Consider the following 13060-nt stretch of genomic DNA (forward strand, 5'->3'; position numbering starts at 1 on the left):
AATAACACCTTCTCTACAAATTATTAAATGTAAAAAGAAGAAAAACTTCATTTTCTTCTCTTCCTGGTCACACGGCTTTAGTGGAAGACAGCCGCGGCCTTCAATAAAAGTATGCATCTATTTTTTTTTTCCATAAATCAGCCATATCCCACCGAGGCAGGGTGACCTAAAAAGAAAAATGAAATTTTTTCTTTTTAAATTTAGTAAGGTATACACGAGAACATGTTACTAGCTCCTTTCTCCCGGGAGTTTAGTGGCCTCTTACGACATGCATGGCTTACACATAAAGAATTCTTCTCCACAGTACAGTTTTTTGTGATTATGACTGGAAAAATTCATTAATAATTGAAGAGCACTTATCAAGTGCATCATAATACCTGCTCTTCAATTTTCAATACATAGATGTTTTCAAATTCATTTTAAAAAATCACACTATACAATAGCTTTGAGTGCTGTATTAAAAATGGAATTTTGAATTTTGTCTTGTGTCAGGCGGAGGCTGCAGACAAGAAGCTCTCGACACTGACCATCGAAGGATTGTTTGAGGTGTTCAGTAAGGTCGAGGGCCTCTCTACTACACTACCCAGCTATAAAGACCGCTTCCTGGAGAACAACATCAATGGCAAGGTGTTATTGCACTGCGACCTCGATGATCTGAAGAAGGTGAGGTGTACATGTACACTAGTAGTGTGCAAGGTGTTCCAGAAATCTAACATCACTCTTAACATTGCTACTAACCTCACCACCAGTAAGTTTGTTCAGGTACAGGCACACACAAATATTTTTTTTTTTATTAACACATCAGCCTTCTCCCACCAAGGCAGGGTGGCCCGTAAAGGTAAAACTTTCATCATCATTCACTCCATCACTATCTTGCCAGAGGCATGCTTACACTACTATTATAAAACTGCAACATTAACACCCCGCCTTTAGAGTGCAGACACTGTACTTCCCATCTCCAGGACTCAAGTCCGGCCTACTGGTTTCCTTGAATCCCTTCATAAATATTACCTTGCTCACACTCCAACAGCATGTCAAGTCTTAAAAGCCATTTGCCTCCATTCACTCCTATCTAACATGCTCACGCATGCTTGCCGGAAGTCAAAGCCCCTAGCACACAAAACCTCCTTTACTCCTTCCCTCCAGCCTTTCCTAGGCCGACCCCTACCCCACCTTCCTTCCACTACAGATTTATACACTCTCAAAGTCATTCTATTTTGTTCCACCTGCTCTACATGTCTGAACCACCTCAACATAGCAGCATATGTGTAGCTTACCCATCAGGATAACCCAAGAAAATCTAAGTGCTTTATTTCCATTGTGATCCTTGTGATATCTTATTATATAATAATAATACAGCCTCTCCTTACTTAGCGACATACTTATTTATTGATGACTTGGACTTACAACAATATGCTCTCTGCCAGTATGCTGCATACCTAAATAATGTATATTAGAGCTGATTTCCTCTATTCTGTTTATTACAATATGCAGTACACTACTGTATAAATATTTAAAAATATACTAGAAATGTTATAAATGGTGCAAAGGTGACATTAAAATAATGCCAAAGATGGTTGACATTAAGCCACTACCATTATAGTTTGCTCCTCGCTTAGCGAAAGATTCATATACCAATGTGGTCTTAGGAACGGAACTTCATTGTTAAGGCAGGAGAGGCTGTAATTAATAATAATACAGTAATAATATTTTATTTCAGCATGATACAATGTTTGTACAATGGTGAATGACCTTTAGGTGTACACACAGATAAACAGTTAAAACAGCTAAGTTAACTTACCTGTGTGAAAATCAGTTAGAATAGTAGGAGATATGTTAGTACAGTGGTACCTCTACTTCCGTACACATCCCAACTTGAACAATTATGAAAGTGTATTATTGTTAGTGCTTTTGTAAGTGTATTTTTGGGGGTCTGAAATGGATTAATCTAATTTACATTATTCCTTATGGGAACAAATTTGTTCGGTAACGGCACTTGAACAGCCTTCTGGAACGAATTACGTACAAAACCTGGGGTACCACTGTACCATTAGTAACAAGAATAATAATGATATATAACATTGATACAGGTACTGAACATGAACTTTGGAGACTGGGAGTTGTTCCGTGTACTTGTACTGGGACTACGTGAACGAGAGCTGGATGATGACTATGCCATCAAGAACGTGAGGTTTGCCTCCACCACCGATGGTCACCACCAGCTTGGCGGTGGCGCTGGTGGTGGCGAGGATGTGCCAGACGATACCGCCGAGGGCAGTAGTCTGACCAGCAGTGGTGACGGGTCGTTCATACGCCGGGGTAATATCACGAGGATCACTCTAGGCTCTTGATTCAAGGAACTGGAGCTGCCCTCCACTTCCTCGTGCCCATGCGGGTTTACCACTCCCTCATTCCCATCCATTTTAGGCATTAAAAATGTGGATTTTTTGCAGTATTTTAAAAAAAAAATTGAGGTTTTTAAGCAATTTTTAAAAATCTCATAAAAATATTAATTTTAGTTACTAAATTTTATCTTTCTATAATATTTTTAAAAAACTAAAAATCCCATAAAAAGTTATTCTAGGCATTAAAAATTTATATTTTTGCAGTATTATAAAAAGTTAAAAATACTATGAAAGTTATTATTTTAAGGCATTAAAGTTTTTTGCAGTATATTTAAATTTTTGAACTTTAAATTTTTTTTTAAAAATCCAATAAAAAATTTTGATTTTTCTCTAACATTTTGTAATGTTTAAGCCTTTCACTGTCCAGATGCCCAGAATGAAACTTGCTTTCAGTATACAAAAATTTTCCACAAAAATTCTGAAGTGGTAGAGAGAGTTTTTTTTAATGGTAATGACGCTAAAAGTACAAAATTTGATGGAAAACTCATGAAATTATGCAGGCTCAAAGTTAATGATCTTAGCGCACTTTACATACTGGCAATTTTGCCCACTTTGAGTCCTGTTTTATGCCAGTTCCATTGTTCCAGTCTACGAAATTCTTAGCTATTTTGCTAGTATTCCTTCCATTCTATGGAATGCGCACAAGAAACTGCCATTTCAACTATTGCAACTATCATATAAAGTGATCAGAATTCGGTAATTTGGCCAATTTCACAAAATTAAAAAAAATATAATTTTAAAAATAAAGTCCATAATAAACAATGCAGACATTGCTGGCTTAACTAAAACAATATTTCCTCTGTTCGTTAGTCGTGACTCCAGACCTCTCCTATATTACACTTGCTTTTCATTTTGAATTCTCATTCACACAAAAACCAGATTACTCTAGTTCTCAAATAATAAAATATAACCAGGAAAGATTGGTCATGATTGACAGGATCTCAATAATTGAATCAGACCTATTAAAAATTCAAAAAACAGACTGTGGGTTGTAGGAGAAACTTACCCATGCTCTGGAATATTGGCAAAAATTTAACATTTCTGCTACTCTGAACTCAATTTCAAGCTGCTTCCTTTACTGAAACCAATCAAATTCATCTCTATCTCAATAAAATATCTTCCATTTTATCAAATAATACGAAGAAACAGCCAGTGACAATGAAATCTTAGAAACCATCCAAGAAAACACTGCAGAGTTGCTATTTTAAACCATACTTAGGGTCACAGTTTTGTTTTTCCCATTATACATTGTGTAGGGTGACAATATTTTCTTTATATGGTGCATACTCACTGCACAGACCCATTCTCTCATATCCAGGTCAAAATTTACTGCTTACAGCTCATTTGAGTGAGCTGAGTTCATGACATAGAAGTATGTGAGGGAGCCTGTGCTCAGCTATGTAGTTCTGTGTGACAGACAGTGAAAGGGTTAAAAATATTGTTGAAGATTTTGAGCTTCTTAAAATTTCCATGAAAATATTGCTTTTTGAAGTACTTTATCATTGTATTTTGGATTTTTAGAGCAATTTTTGTAGTTCAATAAACATAGATTTATTTTTATACTGCAAGTGGTCCAGAGAGTATGTGGAGTGTCGTGGTGTGTCATATGACACTGACATGTTTGTATAGCATAGAGATGTAGTGTGCCGCTGTCCCTTATTTGATATAACCTGGAGTTGTTTGTGTCACATAGTGATGTTTGTCTCTCTGTAGCATGGTGTTTGTGTCAGTAGCATGGTGTCGTTTGTCACTGTAGTATGGTGTTGGTTGTGTCACTAGCATGGTGTCGTTTGTCACTGTAGTATGGTGTTGGTTGTGTCACTAGCATGGTGTCCTTAATCACTAGCATGGGGTCAGTATCTTACAACATTGATAATCATCTTTTTTGTGTGTCTAATACAACATACACTCTAGTTGTATTATATTCTTATAAACTGTGTTTTACATAGGCTACAATAGGCATCACATACCTGCATGTACATCACCTTGACACACATAATGAGATTGATTATCGTGAGATCACTCATCGTGAAATTGCTCAGCGTGAGATTGGTCATCGTGAATTGTTGTTAGAAACTTTAAGCCATGAAGAGTGTAAGAATATATTATAGTAAGATTACCCTTGGTCTTGCTGCACCTCTTGCGCCTCCCAGGCACTGGTAAAGTATGAAGGACGTAAGAGTAGGCACCTTCCAGCACCTGCTTAATGGCACTGGTAAAGTATGAAGGACGTAAGAGTAGGCACCTTCCAGCACCTGCTTAATGGCACTGGTGAGTTCGAGGAAAGAGGACACACCCATGACACAAAGCTTATGCTTAATAACCTTCTGAACGTTCTCTCTCTTGGTTCAAGTGTGGTGGCTTACCAGACTAGTTATTTGAAGAGTGATATATCAGTCATGTAGCCAATCTTATGGCTGCCACTCTGACACAGTCTTACGTCTCAAGTATTTTTTTTTTTTTTTGTGAGAATTTATGCTTATTCATTATTTGGGGGGGGGGGTGAAGGAGATGAATAATTTTGTAATTTATTGTGGTATAAAGATGGGAAAACTTTAAGTTTACAACACTTTATTGACTAACTAGTATGAGGCAGCAGATAGTCGGCGACGGTGATTGTTGCGGATGGTCAATGATGGTGATTGTAGTAGATGGTTGGTGACTGATTGTAGTGGCTGCTCAGTGATGGTGATTATAGTGGATGATTGGTGACAGTGATTGTAGCGGATGGTTGGCAACAGTGATTGTAGCAGATGGTCGGTGACAGTGATTGTAGCAGATGGTTGGTGAAGGTGATTGTAGTGGATGTCAGTGACAGTGATTGCAGCAGATGGAGATGAGGCTGTTTTGCCGTGATTGTATCAATAATGAATAATTTTGTAAAGAATGGATTCTGTCTGTTGTTCATGCATCAGTTGACAGTGACGATTTTGTTTCCTTGGTTAAGCAAAGACTTGTGTGAGGCCGGGTGTACGACCAGCCACCAGGACCCGGCTCATCCATGAACATATCCTTGAAGTATCAATGTATCCTTGATTTACCTTTCAGATATCCTTGAGGTATCTACGTATCCTTGAGGTATCCATGTATCCTTGAGGTATCCTTCAGATATCCTTGAGGTATCCTTGAGGTATCCTTCAGATATCCTTGAGGTATCCTTGAGGTATCCATGTATCCTTGAGGCATCCTTCAGATATCCTTGAGGTATCCTTCAGATATCCTTGAGGTATCCTTCAGATATCCTTGAAGTATCCATGAACTCATTAGCCCAACATTGTCCTTGTTTCATGTTATTAACTCTATCTCTCTCTTTCTCTTTCTCTTTCCTTGATCAACAATTATCAAAATAATTTTTAACATTGCCGGACATTCCAAAAAATTTTACTTTCCAAAGAGCTTCTCTAGAATTTTGGTATTTAAATGGTTATTATAACCACAATAAATTATTACAAAAACTGTCAATAAATGGTTAGAACTTCTACCATAATGGAGAGGATTGTTCAAGGCCTTTTTTGGCTTGGTCATATGAAAGAAAAGGATTTTTTAACACTGGCTGTCTCCCATTGATGTATTGTGACACAAAAAAGAAGAAAGACATTTACCATCGTTCAGTCATTAGCTATTCTATAATATTTTATAATCTTTCTTTCAACAAACCGGCCGCATCCCACCGAAGCAAGGTGGCCCAAAAAGAAAAATGACAGCTTCTCTTTTTCAGCTTTAGTAATGTATACAGGAGAAGGGGTTACTGCCACCTTTCTCCCGGCATTTTAGTCGCCTCTTACGATATGCATGACTTATGGAGGAAGAATTCTGTTCCACTTCCCCATGGAAATATTTTATAATATAATATTTTATTCCTACAAGTACATGTATAAGGTATACAGACCAGAGCTGACATCAGTGACACACTACTAGTATATAGAAAGCACCGTGCTATACCTGGAGTTTGTCTGGAGAGAGTTCCGGGGGTCAGCACCCCCGCGGCCCGGTCTGTGACCAGGCCTCATGGTGGATCAGGGCCTGATCAACCAGGCTGTTACTGTTGGCCGCAAGCAACCCGACGTATGAACCACAGCCTGGCTGGTCAGGTACTGACTTTAGGTGCCTGTCCAGTGCCTGCTTGAAGACAGTCGGAGGTCTATTGGTAGCCCCTCTTATGTATGCTGGGAGGCAGTTGAACAGTCTTGGGCCCCTGACACTTATTGTGTTGTCTCTTATGCAGAGCATTTCCTGCAAATTAGGTCAATTTTGTCCCCAGGGTGTGATCCACACCAGTCCACTAACACCCAGGTACCTGTTTTACTGCTAGGTGAACATGGACAGTAGGTGTCTTAAGGAAACACATCCAATGTTTCCACCTGTACCGGGGATCGAACCACAAATGTGTTGACATCACAGTTTGGATGATGCTCCGAACTGTCACATCAGTGAATGATCAGTGTCTCTGAGACCATAATTATGTCAGTAGCAGCTTGTCAGTGGTCCAGGACCAGACCAAAATGTCTCTTAGTTTTCATATCAACCATGAGGGTTTAGCTGTGAATTTCAGATGGCATTCAGCATTTTGGTCGAAGAAAGACTGAAATCACTTTTTTGTGTCCGGAAAATTGTCAAAATTATTTTATAGTAGGTTAGAGGTCATAAAATTTTTTTTTAATGCAAAGTAGTCATTTATTATTAAGTATTGATGAACATATCAGTATAATTATATTTAATCTAATCAAGATAATTGTATCTAGATAATTACCTGTAATCTTATCAGGATAATTGTATCAAGATAATTAGCTGTAATTTGTGAAAACATTGTTAGACTTGTTTTTCCCTGTGTTTTCAGTTCTACCCTCATGGGTCCTTAGGTCTCCTGCAGTGCTCCTTTTCTTGTCCTTAGACTGACCCCACTACTACTATGACTACCATTACTACCATTACCATGACTACTATTACTACTACTACTATTGCCTCCCTTTTCTCCCCTTTCTCTTGTGGCAAAAAACTACTCTACATTTTTCTTCTTCTGTTTTACTTCTGCTGCTGCTATTACTACTTCTACATCATCATCATCATCATCTCTTCTTCTTCTTCTTCTTCTTCTTCTTCTTCTTCTTCTTTCTTTCTTTCTTTCTTTCTTTCTTTCTTTCTTTCTTTCTTTCTTTCTTTCTTTCTTTCTTTCTTTCTTTCTTTCTTTCTTTCTTTCTTTCTTTCTCCTGTCCCTGTTCTCCTCACGTATATATACTGGTTCACTCACTTTCTTCTGTCAGTGTGACTTTGTCAATGGTCCAAGTTGGACCCAAACATTGTTACTATAAGCTCCTCTCTCCTATTTGTGGGTTATTCATGTGTTGTTCCAGTCATGGTATTGTACTTTTTTATTATTTGTCATTAGATTTGAATGTCATTATTGTGTAACACTAACCAGCGTTTTCCAGGGTTTTTATTTTTCCCTTGCAGCTGCATTTGCCCTTAAATTTTAATTGTTTCTTGTTTGCAAAAAACGAGAGAAAGAAAGAGTGAGAGAGATTTACACTGCCAGAATTACTAATGACCATACTTAGAATGAGGTCATTAGGGACACCAGCAACACAGCTTGTTTGTGCCAGACTGTGATGGATGTGGGGGCCAGCGGGCTGCTGGCAGCAACAGCCTGGTTGACCAAGCAAGCTCTAGACAAGCCTGGTCCAGGACTGGGCTCTGAGAGTGAAAAAACTCTTGAAAACCCATTAAAGGTATATCAGTTTGATGAATAAGACACATGTACAACACTTAGATATCTTTATTGATGAATAAGACACATGTACAAGACTTGTATATGTTTATTGATGAATTTTTTTATTGATGAAGAAGATAGGTGTACAACACCTGGGTATCTTATAAAGCAGGTCACTCCTGCCTCTCACAACTCAGGTAGACATGCTGAATGCTATTGTAGTCTACACCAGCTTTACAAGTCTTCAACAAAGGCAACCATGGTGTTAGAAACACAGACAGCAGTTGAAGGCTTGTTGCACCTGGCTGCAATGTTGTGATCAACTGTACAAGATGAAAGTAAGATAAACACAGATGTGGTAGTATTTTCTGTACCAGTATATTCCTTCACCACTCTGTACTACAACATTTACACAATTAAGGTAGCAGTATAATGATATGAGGAGTGGTTTTGACCAGAGTAAGTGAGTAGTACTGTAACACAGGAACATAAATCATAGCACCATAATGCTGGTATAAATCAAGTCTTCCAGTGGACCAGTGATGTAAATAAAATCTTACAGTGGACTTTAGACAACAGTATGATGTTCAGTGAGGACAAGTTTCAGTTGTTTGACTATGGAAGAATGAAGGAAATAAAGAATGTAAGAGTACAGGACAAACTTGACTCATTCAACAGAGTGAAAGTTCAATGTGAGAGACCTGGGAGTGACAACGTAGCAAGATCTCACATTTAAGATCACAACAACGCTGTTATTGCTACCACAAAGTTCAATGTAAGAGACTTAGGAGTAACAATGTAGGAAGATCTCACATTCAAGATCACAACAACGATGTTATTTCTATCACAAGGGAGATGATAGTCTGGATAACAAGAACTTTGAGGACAAGAGATGTAAGCCAATGATGACACTTAAAGTCACTAGTTCTCTCCAAGCTGAGTACTGTTGTATACTGACAGCCACCTTCAGGGCATGCTGGAGTACTGCTGTTTACTGACAGGCAGGTGAGATTGTTGAGCTAAAAAACATAGAGAACTTCCAGTGTTCATATACACACAATCATCTGAACTACTTACAACACTTGAAATACCTTCAACTGTTGGCAAGAAAGGTACATCATAATTTACACCTAAAAACCCTGGAGGGACTTTTCCCATACCTGAACACTGAAACCACTGCATGACAACAAGAAGGTGCCAAAATACCTCCACTAAAAGAAAAACCCTGGCACTATGAGAACAATAAGAGAGAAGCTGAGTGTAAGAGGCCCCTGACTCTTCAGCAGCCTCCCTGCTTGCATAAGGGAAATTACCAACAAACCTCTGGTTGTCTTCAAGATGGAACTGGACAAGTTCCTTGAATTAGAACCTGACCACGTGGACTGTGATTTGTATGTTGGACAGCATACAGCTAGCAGCAACATCCTGGTAGATCAAGCTTTGATCCACCAGGAGGGTTTGACCCTCTGAAGCATCTTTATGGTGGGTCCAGCGACCGGTCTTCCAAGTTACCTGAGTAAGAGAAATAGTGAACTAACTTGTGGACTGTTAATTTGCACTCCACTGTGTGCATGACTGAGGGTAACTACTCCAGACTGTGTACATAAGTACACCTGTACTCACATGACCTTGCAAGAACAGCTGGTGAATTATTGCACACACTTGTACTGTACAGTTCTAGCAAAGTTGACTGGTTCTTCTCTCTTCAGACCAACAGGCATTGTGAGTGGTCCCAGGTCTGGGTATTTTACTCAGTGGTCTGAGGCATGATGGAAAGGGGTAGAGGCAAGACATGATGGTGCTTGGATGTGCATAATTCACACACACACACGCACACCAGTGGGGCCTTCCACGCACCGGTGTACAACGCGCGGGAATCCACACACTGCATTCTAATCCATGTGGAGTCTTTGGGTAAGACAAGATTTCTTTGGCACCATCAGAAAGAACACTTTCCATTTCTAGAAGTGGATGTCGCACTGCATTGTGGCCAGAGGCATCCATGCACTTTATACTCAAGTCCCACTGCACTTGTGGTCACGGATGTTCCACAGCACTCTTATTACAGTTGTGATCTATTATGCACTGGTGTTCTAACTTCCAGCATACAAGACCCTGCACTCTACCACTCACTCTCCCCAAGAGTGCTGCACCAATGAACTGAAATGTGCCACATCATTTCCCTCATTTCAGGCCTTCTAGGGATGAAGCTATGCATATATCACAGTGCCACCATGAACCTTAGTGGGGCCATGACAAACCCTAGCAGGGCCATGAACCCTAACAGGGCCATGAACCCTAACAGGGCTATGATGAACCTTAGCAGGGCCATGATGAACCCTAACAGGGCCATGATGAACCCTAGTGGGGCCATGGACCCTAGTGGGGGCATGATCCCTGACAGGGCCATGATGAACCCTAACAGGGCCATGAACCCCTACCAGGGCCATGATTAACCCTAGTAGGGCATGAACCATAGCAGGGCCATGATTAACCCTAGCAGGGCTGTAATGAACCCTACCAGGGCCATGATGAACCCTGGGAAGGCCATAAACCCTAGCAGGGCCATAATGAATCCTAACAAGGCCATGAGGAACCCTAGCAAGGCCATGATGAACCCTGGGAAGGCCATGAACCCTAGCAGGGCCATAATGAATCCTAGCAAGGCCATGAGGATCGCTACCACGGCCATGATGAACCCTTGGAAGGCCATGAACCCTAGCAGGGCCATAATGAATCTTAGCAAAGCCATGAGGAACCCTAGCACAGCCATGATGAACCCTACCAGGGCCATGGTGAACCCTAGCAGGACCATGATAAACCCTACCAGGACCATGGTGAACCCTAGCAGGGCCATGATAAACCCTAGCAGAGCCATGGTGAACCCTAGCAGAGCCATGGTGAACCCTAGCAGAGCCATGGTGAACCCTAGCAGAGCCATGGTGAACCCTAGCAGAGCCATGGTGAACCCTAGCAGAACCATGGTGAACCCTAGCAGAGCCATAGTGAACACTAGCAGAGCCATGGTGAACCCTAGCAGAGCCATGGTGAACCCTAGCAGAGCCATGGTGAACCCTAGCAGAGCCATGGTGAACCCTAGCAGAGCCATGGTGAACCCTAGCAGAGCCATGGTGAACCCTAGCAGAGCCATGGTGAACCCTAGCAGAGCCATGGTGAACCCTAGCAGAGCCATAGTGAACACTAGCAGAGCCATGGTGAACCCTAGCAGAGCCATGGTGAACCCTAGCAGAGCCATGGTGAACCCTAGCAGAGCCATGGTGAACCCTAGCAGAGCCATGGTGAACCCTAGCAGAGCCATGGTGAACCCTAGCAGAGCCATAGTGAACACTAGCAGAGCCATGGTGAACCCTAGCAGAGCCATGGTGAACCCTAGCAGAGCCATGGTGAACCCTAGCAGAGCCATGGTGAACCCTAGCAGAGCCATGGTGAACCCTAGCAGAGCCATGGTGAACCCTAGCAGAGCCATGGTGAACCCTAGCAGAGCCATGGTGAACCCTAGCAGAGCCATGGTGAACCCTAGCAGAGCCATGGTGAACCCTAGCAGAGCCATAGTGAACACTAGCAGAGCCATGGTGAACCCTAGCAGAGCCATGGTGAACCCTAGCAGAGCCATGGTGAACCCTAGCAGAGCCATGGTGAACCCTAGCAGAGCCATGGTGAACCCTAGCAGAGCCATGGTGAACCCTAGCAGAGCCATGGTGAACCCTAGCAGAGCCATAGTGAACACTAGCAGAGCCATGGTGAACCCTAGCAGAGCCATGGTGAACCCTAGCAGAGCCATGGTGAACCCTAGCAGAGCCATGGTGAACCCTAGCAGAGCCATGGTGAACCCTAGCAGAGCCATGGTGAACCCTAGCAGAGCCATAGTGAACACTAGCAGAGCCATGGTGAACCCTAGCAGAGCCATGGTGAACCCTAGCAGAGCCATGGTGAACCCTAGCAGAGCCATGGTGAACCCTAGCAGAGCCATGGTGAACCCTAGCAGAGCCATGGTGAACCCTAGCAGAGCCATGGTGAACCCTAGCAGAGCCATGGTGAACCCTAGCAGAGCCATGGTGAACCCTAGCAGAGCCATAGTGAACACTAGCAGAGCCATGGTGAACCCTAGCAGAGCCATGGTGAACCCTAGCAGAGCCATGGTGAACCCTAGCAGAGCCATGGTGAACCCTAGCAGAGCCATGGTGAACCCTAGCAGAGCCATGGTGAACCCTAGCAGAGCCATGGTGAACCCTAGCAGAGCCATGGTGAACCCTAGCAGAGCCATGGTGAACCCTAGCAGAGCCATGGTGAACCCTAGCAGAGCCATGGTGAACCCTAGCAGAGCCATAGTGAACACTAGCAGAGCCATGGTGAACCCTAGCAGAGCCATGGTGAACCCTAGCAGAGCCATGGTGAACCCTAGCAGAGCCATGGTGAACCCTAGCAGAGCCATGGTGAACCCTAGCAGAGCCATGGTGAACCCTAGCAGAGCCATGGTGAACCCTAGCAGAGCCATGGTGAACCCTAGCAGAGCCATGGTGAACCCTAGCAGAGCCATGGTGAACCCTAGCAGAGCCATAGTGAACACTAGCAGAGCCATGGTGAACCCTAGCAGAGCCATGGTGAACCCTAGCAGAGCCATGGTGAACCCTAGCAGAGCCATGGTGAACCCTAGCAGAGCCATGGTGAACCCTAGCAGAGCCATGGTGAACCCTAGCAGAGCCATGGTGAACCCTAGCAGAGCCATGGTGAACCCTAGCAGAGCCATGGTGAACCCTAGCAGAGCCATGGTGAACCCTAGCAGAGCCATGGTGAACCCTAGCAGAGCCATGGTGAACCCTAGCAGAGCCATAGTGAACACTAGCAGAGCCATGGTGAACCCTAGCAGAGCCATGGTGAACCCTAGCAGAGCCATGGTGAACCCTAGCAGAGCCATGGTGAACCCTAG

General features: G+C 42.5%; 1 protein-coding gene across 1 annotated transcript in view; it reads left to right on the forward strand.

Annotated features, from left to right (window-relative positions):
• Arms (Ankyrin repeat-rich membrane spanning) overlaps positions 1–13060 on the forward strand; it is a 707292-nt gene that overhangs the window by 399751 nt on the left and 294481 nt on the right. Inside the window, exons 23-24 of the mRNA XM_070095086.1 lie at positions 493–663; positions 2091–2319. Of these exons, the coding sequence (XP_069951187.1) occupies positions 493–663; positions 2091–2319 (400 nt within the window). The remainder of the gene's footprint in view (positions 1–492; positions 664–2090; positions 2320–13060) is intronic.

This window comes from Cherax quadricarinatus, chromosome 49, assembly GCF_038502225.1.
Source record: "Cherax quadricarinatus isolate ZL_2023a chromosome 49, ASM3850222v1, whole genome shotgun sequence".
Classification (NCBI taxonomy): domain Eukaryota; kingdom Metazoa; phylum Arthropoda; class Malacostraca; order Decapoda; family Parastacidae; genus Cherax; species Cherax quadricarinatus.